This window comes from Branchiostoma lanceolatum, chromosome 2 (assembly GCF_035083965.1).
Source record: "Branchiostoma lanceolatum isolate klBraLanc5 chromosome 2, klBraLanc5.hap2, whole genome shotgun sequence".
NCBI classification, from domain to species: domain Eukaryota; kingdom Metazoa; phylum Chordata; class Leptocardii; order Amphioxiformes; family Branchiostomatidae; genus Branchiostoma; species Branchiostoma lanceolatum.
This window is the reverse complement of record NC_089723.1, coordinates 39,605,681-39,617,833: the sequence shown is the minus strand read 5'-3', so window position 1 is coordinate 39,617,833 and position 12,153 is coordinate 39,605,681. Positions and strand designations below refer to the sequence as shown.

Here is a 12,153-nt window from a genome sequence, read left to right as displayed (position 1 = left end):
CGTAATTACTGCTGGAGTGTGTAATCTACCGCTCCCACGGGCGGGTGAGTGATGCAGTCAGCGGAAAGCGCCCGGTCTCTCGCGCAGAGGACAGGAGCGGTGGGAAGTAAAGCGATGGGACACACGGGGACTTTCCCACTTAATGTCGTTGAGTTTAATGCTGACTCCACCAGATTTCTCGTTATTATCAATAATTTACCCCCCTAAGAACCCTTTCAAGCAATTGACCTGAAATTATGTGGTTTTACAAAGGCCTGTTGTAGACCTCCTGTGTGGTACTGGTGCTCAGTGGAAAATAAGAAATATATTCCACCGAGTCAAAAAAAAAGTATGGCCATGTCGTCTATCAGGGCAGACTAGCCTCAGCCCTGCCGTACGACTGCCCCGATGGGGGGGTGGGGGGGGGGTGGCATCCAGGCTAGGTTAGGCTACAGATCTACCGTACGACTGCCCCGATGGGTGGGTCTGGTAACCATGCTAGGTTAGACTGCAGCTCTGTCGTACGACTGCCCCGACGGAGGCCTGGTATCCAGACTAGGTTAGACTACAGCCCTGCCGTACAGGTGCCCCGATGGGGAGTCTGGTAACCAGGCTAGGTCAGGCTGCAGCTCTGCCGCACGCCTGTCCCGCTGGGGACATCTCATGTTCACAGCCGAACGTCTGTACGAGATTACTTCCGTACACGGTCAATTATTCATAACCGATATCAACATACCAAGGCGCCTGCCCGATTTGGAAACACATCGCTCTTGAAAAATCCTCTCTCGGAGTCCCAAGACGCTAAGACTTACACAACGACTACCTTTCACTATCAGATTTAACGCTGATAAAGCGAGTCCTTTCACGATCGGATTTATCACTCCTGTCAATGTGAAACGGGGAATTAAAACGCATTTCCCCACCCTGCTAATGGCTGATATCTCTAAGGAACCGGTAACCAGTCAATCCTTCCTACAGAGAGCGCGGCGCTGGCGGTAAAGCGGAGAGGGATTGTTTCATCACCCTTGTTCTTGAAAGCGGAGGGACTAGCGCCTGTCGTTTTAATGTTCAGATAAGTCACAGAGACTATAAACTGGGTTGATTTGCAGATACTGGAAATGAATCCGTTGTTCACCGTAGGTAATAATATCGCCAGACATCCACTTTGTCTTTAAATGAAAAGAAGAAAAAAATCGGAGACAGCTAAGGGATTGTTCAATTTTCAGTGTTCCAGCGCAGAAAGCGGAGGGAGTCGCGCTTGTCGTTTTAATGTTCAGATTAGTCACAGAGACTATAAACTAGGTTGATTTGCAGAAACTGTAAATGCATCTGTGGTGCGCTGTAGGGGGAACGCCGGTAATAATCTTGCCAGACATACACTTTGTCTTAAAAAGAAAAGAAATGTCGGAAACAGCTAAGGGATTGTTTCATCTCCAGAGTTCCCGCGTAGAAAGCCAGGAAAGACCCGCGTCTTGATTGGTCTTCAGGGACCTAAAACTGGGTTGATTTGTAGATACTGCCAATAAATCCGTTGTACACTTTTAAAGGAACGCCAGTAACATCTTTGCCACTTAACCATTTTGTATTGGAAAAAAAAACAATTGAAAATGTCGGAGACAGCTAAGGAATTTCTTCATCTCCAGAGTTCCCGCGTTGAAAGCGAGGAAGGACCCATGCTTGTCGTTTTAATGTCTTGATAAGTCTTGAGGCACTTAAAACTGGGTTGATCTGTAAATACTGTCAATGAATCTGCTGGAGGAATGCCGGTAACATCTTTGCCATTAAACCAGACTGTCTTGAAAGGAAGAAAAAAAAAGGAGAAAAATGTCAGCTTTCCCGCGTAGAAACTTCAATGATTAAAATCATTCTTGGGGGACTGAAAACTGGTTCATTCGCAGATACGCACTGCCAGCGAATTTTCTGTATGCTTTAGAAGGAAAGTCGTTAATAACCTTGCCACTAAGACACTTTTTTTCTTTTTCTTGCATAGGACTGAAAAACAAAATGTCGAGGAACGGGTTCACGCGTAATTTGTGTAGGCAAGATTCATTTCCTCTACGCGCGAGGTTTTAGATGTGCGTTAATTTACTCGGTTAATTTAATCACTTTATTGCACAAAAAATAAATGTCGAAGAACTAGTTTCCGCGTAATTCGTGTCGGCAACTGCAACAGAATTTATTTCCTCTATGCGCGAGGTTTTAGATGTGCGCCAATTTGCTCGGTTAATTTGATCCTTTTTCTTGCACAGAAAAAAACAACAAAATGTCGAAGAACCAGTTCACGCAAGTTTTCAGATGTGCACCAATTTGCTCGGTTGATTTGATCGTTACTTAGATATCACTTTAGCGGGCCGATCGATTTTTGTGCCGTGTTATTAGAGGTAAGGGGCCCGTCGGGCACACATACACGTTCCCGATGACGTCCCACGGGGCGCGGTGAGAAACACATGCATATTTCAGCGCAGCGAACGGAGCGGGAGCAATCACCTGTAGCTGCGCTATGCGGGGGAAGTCTGTGCTCTCACCACTTGTTGTGGAGGCGTTGTGTACGGAAATACTCTAGGGAGGGTTATTTTGGGCTACCGTACGTGCCCACAACATGTTTTGCGCTTCGGTTTGCGTTCTTAATTAGATAAGCCGCAAGCGCAAAATTCCAGCAGTGATTAGATGACAAATGCACCAATATGTTAACATAAGTAATGCGTACAGGTAAAGGAATGCAACTGGTGGGTATGGCTAATTATGTGCTATATTATTCCAGCAGTCAATAGATGAAAAATGCACGAATATGTTCACAGCAGTAACGCTTACTGGTAAAGGAATGCAACTGGTGGATACGGATAACTATGTGCTTGCAAGATTTGTACTTTTTTCCATTCTATAAAAACTGCACAGAGATGTCATGTCTCATCTGCGCCGTGGTCTGGTCGACCGTTGGGCCACCACAGATACTTCGTGAGACATCTTTTCAACCTCCTCTTATTCTGCTATCCGCATCGTCTCATTCAAACAGAGCCATGTCCAATCTCTAGGGTTTCACACAAATGTGTACTGATGTCAAATCAATGTTGCTGTAGATAGGTGAGAGAAAATGAAAATGAAAGTGAACAGGATCCACCTGTTACTACAGATACACAGGTGAGAAGAAATGAAAATGAAAGTGAACAGGATCCACCTGTTACTACAGATATGTAGGTGAGAAGAAATGAAAAAGAAAGTGATCGTTACCCATCTGTTTCTACAGATATACAGGTGAGAAGAAATGAAAATGAAGGTGAGAAAGACCCACCTGTTACTACAGATACACAGGTGAGAATAAATGAAAATGAAAGTGATCGTTACCCACCTGTTTCTACAGATACACAGGTGAGAATAAATAAAAAGGAAAGTGATCGTTACCCACCTGTTTCTCGTTGTCCTTGCCCTTGGTGCTGATTACCCTCTCGCACTGACACCCCTCGATGAGCGCCAGCCCGGACGGACGCATGGTCGTGTCGTTCTCGAAGTAGAAGAGGAAGTTCTGGTAGAGCGCGAACCACCGCTGCTGCCACTTCCCGGTGTCCGAGCTGCGCTTGTACAGGTAGCCGGCCAGGGTGGCGTCCGCGCGGGCGCAGGCCGAGAGGGACAGCAGCTGTCCTTCACTGAAGCGTATGGCCTTCTGCATCTTGAGTACGTCTTTCCGTCAATGAACGCCGAAGATGTAGCCTCTGTGAATCTGAATGAACCAAAGCCTAGCACCTTCCTTCTGTGAATCGTATGGCCTTCTGCATAACGTCCTTCGCTCAATGAACACCGAAGATATAGCCTCTGTGGACCTGGATGAACCTTTACCTAGCACCTTCCTTCAGTGAATCGTATGGCCTTCTGCATAACGTCTTTCGCTCAATGAACACCGAAAATGTAGCCTCTGTGAATCTGAATGAACCTGTACCTAGCACCTTCCCTCAGTGAATCGCATCGCCTTCTGCATAACGTCCTGAATACAAAAGATGTCTTAGGCAATTCTGAAAGAAACCTATAGCTAGCACCTTCCTTCGGTCAATCGTATGGCCTTCTGCATTACGCCCTTCTCTCAACTAACAATGAAGATTTAGCCTCTGCGAATGAACCGCTAGCTAGTTAGTACTACCTTTTGCTGAACCGTGTGGGCCTCTGCGTCGGGATTTAGTCCTGAACACTGAAGATGTCTTTGGCGAATCTTAATGCACCTGTAGCTATCAGATTCCTTCACTGAACAGCGTGGCCTTCCGTACAGGAATCACGTCGTCTTCTCAATGAACACTGAAGATGCGGTCTCGCCAAATCATAATGAACCGATAGCGAGTACCCTCCGTCGCTGAAACGTATGGCCTTCTGTATCACGTCCAATGAACACTGAAGATATCTTCCTCGAATCTGAATGAAATTATAGCTAGTACTTTCCTTCGATGCACCGTGTGGCTTTCTGCATCATGTCTTTTCCTCAATGAACGCTGACGATACACTCTCGGCGAGTCTGAATGAACCTAGAGCGAGTCCGCTCATTCGGTGTGAACGCGATTCACGAAATCAAGGCGGTTCCATCCGCCTCAGAGGCGCGTACAGAACAATGCCGCGATCGCCGTGAAGTCCCTTCAGCCCCAGAAATCCGATGGGGCCAAATTAGCGCGCCAGCGTTTATCCGCGCTGCGGCTCGGTGTCATCATTCACTAGTAGAAACTCGATATCGGCCTGGTGAACAGCGGTGCGAACAGGCGAAAACCGCGGGGCCGACATGACAGAGACGACTTCAAGAAGCGACCTTCTTATCCTGAAGAGCTAAGAAACGCCAGGTGAACGCAGAAGGAACTTCTGAACGATGTTGAAAAGCTGACATGCGTACAAAGCTGAAAGAGCACGTAGGGTACTAAGCATACGCGGAGATCAGAGGCATAAGTCGGAGATAACACCGCCCCGACTCGCCTTCATTTGTAATGCGGCTCGGCCCGCGCCAGCTGCGACTAACGCCACGTTACACCGAGTCCGGGGATAGAACCGCTTCTTTCACAGGCGGGCCATTTGTCAGCCCGAACGGCAAGCTGCGAGGCGCTCCGTTCGCTGCAGCGTCAGCGGCGTTTCTTACGTGTCATCAATCACTCCGTCCGCGCGGCGTTCTACCTGTGTGTGTACATTACTGCGCGGTAATTCCGTTGTGGCACCGCGTTCTACCTGTGTGTGTGTTTACGTTACTGCAGTAGTTCCGTTGTGGCACAGCGCTGGATTCAAGGTAGCCTTGGATAGGGCTAGGGATGTCCCTGTGGCTCAACTGGTAGCAGCCTCACAGTTGAGATTCTGGTTCAAATGAGTTGGTAACTGGGAGACACTGGTTAAATCCTGGGACAGCATATCTCGGTTGGGGCTGCATCGGTCTTTCGGAAGGGACGTAAAATGGAGGTCCCGCTTTCAAGGAGGCGCCTCGAGCACGTTAAAGGGGATGGGCTAGCAACCCTTCCTTAAAGTTTACAAATAAACCCTGCTACAGAAACAGCAAGGAAAGTTGCTGGTCTACATGTATTTGCCACTAGGCACTACAAGGGTCTGAACAAACGAATCCACCGGAATTAGCCATCTGAGCGTCTCTTTCTGCGGAGCCGCAACAGCCGGGTATAAATATTTCATCAAGTTTTCCTGCGATAGCCGTAACATGAGCAACAGTGCTCGGTGGATTGGGAGCTAATTATGCTAAGAAACAAATCGGTCGCCACGCCCACCGAACATGATTGTGTTCACGTAAGGATTTAGCTAAAGGCGCAGCGGAAAAACGAGCATTTAGAGGAGGATTCGGTGGCGAAATGTGTGAGATTTAAGTCGCCAGTTGGAGGAAGATGCCAGGTATAAGAAAACCGTAAATGACACAGCCCCTTTCCACTTGAGGCTGCGACCAAATACTAAACAAAGAACGCGATATTTTCTGTGATATTTTGTGTGTTTTGTTGTCAATTTTGGTCGACCGTTGAGTGAACGAAATTAGATTTGTGCGACCCTTGATTCTATAATGGGATTATGATGCACGATGCAAAAGTAGCCACCTTAGGTGCGGCCTTAGTAATATTTTGTGCAGACAAATAGTCGCGCTGGTCACATTTGTGGAGTTTCTCGCCTGTAATAGAGGCTTGTCGTAGGAAAAGTAGCGACAGCGGAAACGTTTGCATAGTAAACAACACAGTAGCACACTGAGTGAGAAATACATGTGCCTATTCCAACATCATAGCTTGTTCAACATGATCCCAGTAAAACACAAAGAGACCGCAAACAAGTACACACAACAGCTGCTCTAACAGCTGTCACTGCCGACGTCGGCTTTGTGGGAAGACATTGACTAAAGGTAGCAACAGCATTTGTTCTGCAACACCAGGTATTAGTTACCTCCGTGAAAACGGAGGTATTTTTTCGGTCTATCTGTTTGCCTTGTTGTGTGTCCTCAGTTATTTGAGTATTGTAGAGAGACAGGGTGCATGGTGTAAATGTTGTCACCGGAGATTGAAATGGTGGCTTGGCTCGGGTCCACCATATAACATATATTCTATAGATATTCTAGTGCATTATTTCACTGGCATTCTAAGAATCCTCAAGCATCAAACCACTGCACGTAAAAGAGTCCGACACACTTTTCGAGAAGAGTAGAGGTGTCCCTGTGTGCTTGGCTATATATTTAGCGATTTAGCCCCGCCAATTGTAAGCTCCTCGTAATTCAGCCCCTGGCTGCGAAGAGAAAGTAGTCGGCCAACCCAATGATAATAACGAAAGCAAAGCCGCATTGCACTTTCACCTAGTGACGAAAGAGCATTACCTTTTGTCCTAAGCATTACACTTCGTCTGAATCACCATACTTCGTCCAAAGCATTATACTTCGAGTATAACATTTCCTGCAAAGGCAAAGTCGCATTGCACTTTCACCTAGTAATTACGAAAGAACAGTGCCCTTCGCCTCAAGCATTACACTTCGTCTGAAGAATAATACTTCTAGTTCGACAGCAGAAGAATAACTTGAACTCTAGAACACTCTGAAAGAAATATCCCCCTGTCCAGGCGTCTCTAAGATGGACAAGATAAGGCACTTCAGACAAACTTTCATGTGAGCTGGCCCACCTGCCAAGACTTCAAGCAGGGAAATGAGACACTGGAAGATGTAATGCGATCTGTGGAGGCCATTTCCGCGAACGACGTTGGTGTTTGTTTGTGCGCAGGCGTTATGCAATATCCCCTTATCAGCCGGACTGCCGACAGCACAGGTATCGGCTGCGGTGATGGAGGCGGCTTCCGGTCGTAGATTGGCCAATCAAGGCATGTCAGAAGATAAGATCAGACTCCCTTTTGTCGTAAGACGGTTGAATATTAGCTCTGTATTGCCCTGTCGTAAGTAACTTCCATGGTAGGTTCTACCGGGCCATTTTGGGGGCTTATAATACACCTTTTGCAGACAGCCCGTAACCATCAGCCAGCCTGAAACCAATTTCCTGAAACCTACGGGCAAAATGGTTTCAGGGTGGCTGATGGTTACGGGCTGGCTGCAAAAGGTGTATTGTAAGCCCCCAAAAAGGCCCGGTAGAGCCTGCTGTGGAGGCAATGTCGTAAGGAGGTAATCTTCAAGTAAATGTACAAAGCCAAAATCGTAACCATTCTCAAACTCCAGGTTCGAATAAGCGGGCCTTTCTATTGTGTAAAGTGGATACTGTCTTGGCCGACGTAACGATTTTTCAACCGAAAGATCTTCCTGGAGATTAGTAAGCCGGCTGCATATTACCTCCGTGTTGTCCTGCAGACGGTACTTATTCTAAGATTAGGCTGCTAACTTTGTCTTCAAGCTGCTAGAAGAGAGACCACGAATGGCCTGGGATAACGAAGTTGCGGAAAGTTTTTTTTCTGCTCAGGAACACGGCGCGAACTTTAGTTTGGACGCATTTTCTAAATTGTGTGAGTTGCTGTTTTCGTTTGGTAGATGTTGACATATTTGATGCGAAACGTTGAAAACTCACCCACTCATTTGTATCTCGACTTCTCGTGTCTCCCAACATTGCCACCGTCGGATTACTTATTCACTCCGATGCCAAAGCACTTTCTGGTGGCAATACGCCAAATGAGTTTATCCGGCAGTTTATATTTATTGGCACGATATTGATTGACAATTTGTCGGTGTATTTCTGGATGCGTGTATGTTTGGATACGTGTCATGTGCTTGTTGCAAATCAGTAAAACACAGATAAAATCAACTACTTTTTAACTCTCGCCGGTGGCTTGGAGAATGGCAGCTCATGTGAGGTCGTTAACTTCATTGGTGTTCTGATTTAAGCGTAACTAGCATAATTCCACCAGGGTACATAATTCCGCCAACCAGAAAAGATACGTCCAAACAGATCTCCAACCCAACATCCTCCAGTATAGTGCACTCCTGTGTATCTAAACTGTGCATACATCAGGGTGCTGCACTAGAGATGTCTCAAACCTACTGTTTTTCAAAGTGGCGGATTTATGTAACCCGACGGAGTAATGTTTATGGAGGTTACATGTATATGAGCGAGGCAAAGTGACTGTAGCGAAAAGTGAGAACTATTTCTAAACTGGCAGAATCATGTTTTCATGGTTTCTAAGTGCAGGTAATGGCGCCGCTGTCTGCAACTGAGACTACCTTGGGGACAGTAAATACGCACAGTCTGCACAACTATTCACTATCTTACACTTTTACAGTCGTACTTCCAAATTGTAAGACAGACTACCCCCAAAATCAAGATAATTCAGGTCGTTTCTCGTCGTATGGATAAATATCTCGAAGCCTTGCTCGGAGGACAAGATATACAAATACAAGTAAGACAAAAGTTGATGCAAACTGAATAACTGGTTTATTGACAAAACCACAATGAAATCACATTCAAATACCACAAAAGGGCTGAATTGATGCATGCCAATTATTATCAAAATCGCTGGTGAACGTACGCTGTAGTCACGTTAAGCCAACGTTGCGCGTTCAGGTCTTTTTCTCGGATACTGAATTGATACTTCAAAGTCTTGCTCGGAGGACAAGATATACAAATACCAGCTAAAGAAGAGATATCTACCATTCAAAAATCATAACCATATCATGTCCAGAACAGGAGATATCAAAACCGTAAGTTCCGCCGCAGTATCTTAGAAAGTTGCTAGAGGGCCCTCGTTTTGAGGTCTCATCAAGACATACATGTGCTTATATTACATGGCAAATATCAAGACTATTCACCCATGCATTCACGAGCTATGCTGTTAACAAACACACACACAGACACACACAAACACACACACAACTGAAAACATAACCTTCTTGGTGAAGGTAACAATAGTTTATGCCAACTGGCAATGTGAATACATCGATTCCCACCGACAGTTTTGCACACAGCGCACGGAATGTCCCCCGGACGTTCATGTGACGGATAGCGGATTGGTGCGCTCAGGTCGCTTCCTCGGCGACTGGATAAATATTTCAAAGCCTCGCTCGGAGGCCGGGATTAGGCATCAAACGGCTCTACGTCAACAGATCGTCTCAGTGTGCAAGGATGTGTGATGACCGTGGCGTGGCAGCTCGGAGCTTATTCCAGCATCTTAACCTTACAGGTACACGGACGGCTATCTTCTTAGGGGCACAAAATTGTGTGATGGTGTTGGTGGAAAAGTTCACATAAAAGGAGTTCAGTTTATGCAAAGATGGACCATCATCACCAAAGTGCTTTACGTCCTACCATGGCAGCTCGGTGCTCATTCTAACCTTTCAGTTACAAGGGAGCCTATCTTACGAGCAAAAAAAAGGTGTGTTGTGGTGTTGGTGAAAAAGTTCACACTAAAGGCGTTCAGTTTATGCAAAGATAGACCATCATCATCATCATCATCAAAGTCCCTTACGCCCTGCCAGGACAGCTCGGTGCTTATTCGAACATCTTAACCTTACAGGTACAAGGGAGCTTATCTTAAGGGCAAAAAAAGCTGTGTTATGGTGTTGGTGGAAAGGTTCACATTGAAGGCGTTCAGTCTATGCAGAAAGATCATCATCATCAACAACGTTTTTTACGTCCTGTCATGACAGCTCGGAGCATATTCTAGCATCTTAACCTTACAGGTACAGGGGAGTCCATCTTCCTAGGAGCAAATAATTGTGTTATGGTGTTGAAAAGTTCAAATTAAAGGCGTTCAGTCTATGCAAAAAGATCATCATCATCAAAGTCTTCTACTTCCTGAATAGCTGAGTTATTTTATTCCCACCCAAGTATTTTCACGAGCAGACGTTTCGATAACTGTCTGTCATCTTCGTCAGGGCGATACTGACTGTCCTGATGAAAATGACAGACAGTCATCGAAACGTCGGCTCGTGAAAATACTTGGGCGTGAATAAAAGAACGTTGCTAGTCAGTCATTCTCGAACCTGATGAAATTATTCACGAAGGTCTTTTACGATCTGTTCAGCACCGATGATCTCGACCGTGGGAAACAGTACACGTTGTGGTATCCACCATACTACCTACGCTGGCTGTAGGGACAATAATTTTACCAGGGGAATTTGGCTACCAAAACCATATGGTAGCACCATAGGGTTTCATTAGCCCGGCGCAGCCAATGCTAACTTCCTGCAGACTGACTCTCCTGGCCAATTGTTCCACCTTCTGCCGAGTTTTACGATCCATACCCCCATAGGAAGGCCTGGTGGAGCTCGACTCCAACAGGGCTTGTTATTACAAGTGTCACGGGTGAATTCCGTTGTTGGCACGGTTCATGCCTCTTACGTCTTCTGCCAGACTCCTTTGTCACAAGAAGTTTAAAGATAGACATCTGGTAATAAACATCTTGTGATCAATATCCGGACGTAACGCAGGCTAGGCGACACGACATATGCAGGGGTGACATCTTGCTTTACACAAATAGCGGAGACCCTATGTAGCTGTAGTATGCCTATGTGGAAGATGTTAATATGTATCTATTCTTTTCTGTTCTGTTTTTAAGCAACATGGCTCTCTCAGTGACTGGGAACTGCTTCTCAGAGATGCCCTGGGTGCATACATACATACATACATACATACATACAAACAACACAATAATTTGTACATGGCAAAAAGCATCAAAATACAATCGAGGGCGTTCAGTCTATACAAAAATAGACCGAGGTAACTCGAAGTAAACGTTATGTCATCAACATAAGGATGTAACACATGTGTCACGACATTATGCATAAGAAACATCCCGTTGTACGCAAATAACGGAAACCTATTGACTAGAGCCGTGCCTTAGTCTAAGATTTAGGGCGTTCAGTCTATACAAAACTAGCCCTGGCCTACTCAAAGTACACATCTTGTGAACAACATCCGGGTGTAACACAGGTGTCACGGTATATGAAGAGGACCGCAAATAGCGGAAACCCCGCGGACCAGGGATCTGCACATGCGCAGCTGGTGCGTCCTTGTCACGTTGTGCATCAGATGCCCGTGACAGGGAAAAGGGGCCAGCAGGGTCTAACCAAGGAGGTTATATAACCTCCTTGGTCTCACGGAGGGCTTCAATAGTCTAAGAAATGGATTTTTCTACTCTCCAGAGTCCTTTGAAGCAAGAAGAAATTGATTGCGCGACAATTGTAACTGGTACAATGTATGGCAATTTACGCATAGTTGAACTATTGATAATGGCTGACAAATGTAAAGAACTAATCTAATCTATGACTAACAGTAGAAATAATCTATCGAATACTGTACATACTAATGCTCTAAAACTGTATGTTGATAACAGTATGCTGGGTCAGGAATGTATGATATTGTCTCGTTCTTGCACAGAGTTGTATGCGAATTTGCCTACATAGGTAGATATATGAAGAGGACATGATATTATCATATTGAATATCTCAATGTCTTGGTAATAGTTAATATTGCCCGGACGTGCACACAATAGATTGTGACCATTTTTGTTGGTCATCAGCATAAATTTGACAGTCCATGATGAAGCGAAATTCGTTCTCAATACCATGGCACAGCAGCGGGGAGGGGGGGGGGACTACAGTTCAATAGAGAACAAAGGACTGGTGAAAATTCGTTCTGCCGGTGGATCGCACATCAATCGCACATCAGTCTTCCCTCTAAATCTTTATCGATTTCATACCAGCGAAACTGAGCCGGATCCAGAATGAGAACGAATAAACGACTTTGTTACGCT

At 45.6% G+C, this 12,153-nt stretch overlaps 1 protein-coding gene across 2 annotated transcripts in view; it reads right to left on the bottom strand.

The window, feature by feature from the left end:
- Nucleotides 1–5,022, bottom strand: part of LOC136429014 (ras-specific guanine nucleotide-releasing factor 1-like) — a 68,677-nt gene extending 63,655 nt beyond the window's left edge. For both annotated transcript variants that reach the window (XM_066418896.1, XM_066418897.1), the window contains exon 1: nucleotides 3,383–5,022. In XM_066418896.1, the coding sequence (XP_066274993.1) occupies nucleotides 3,383–3,643 (261 nt within the window). In that variant the 5' untranslated portion in view covers nucleotides 3,644–5,022. The remainder of the gene's footprint in view (nucleotides 1–3,382) is intronic.
- Nucleotides 5,023–12,153: the final 7,131 nt, after the last annotated feature.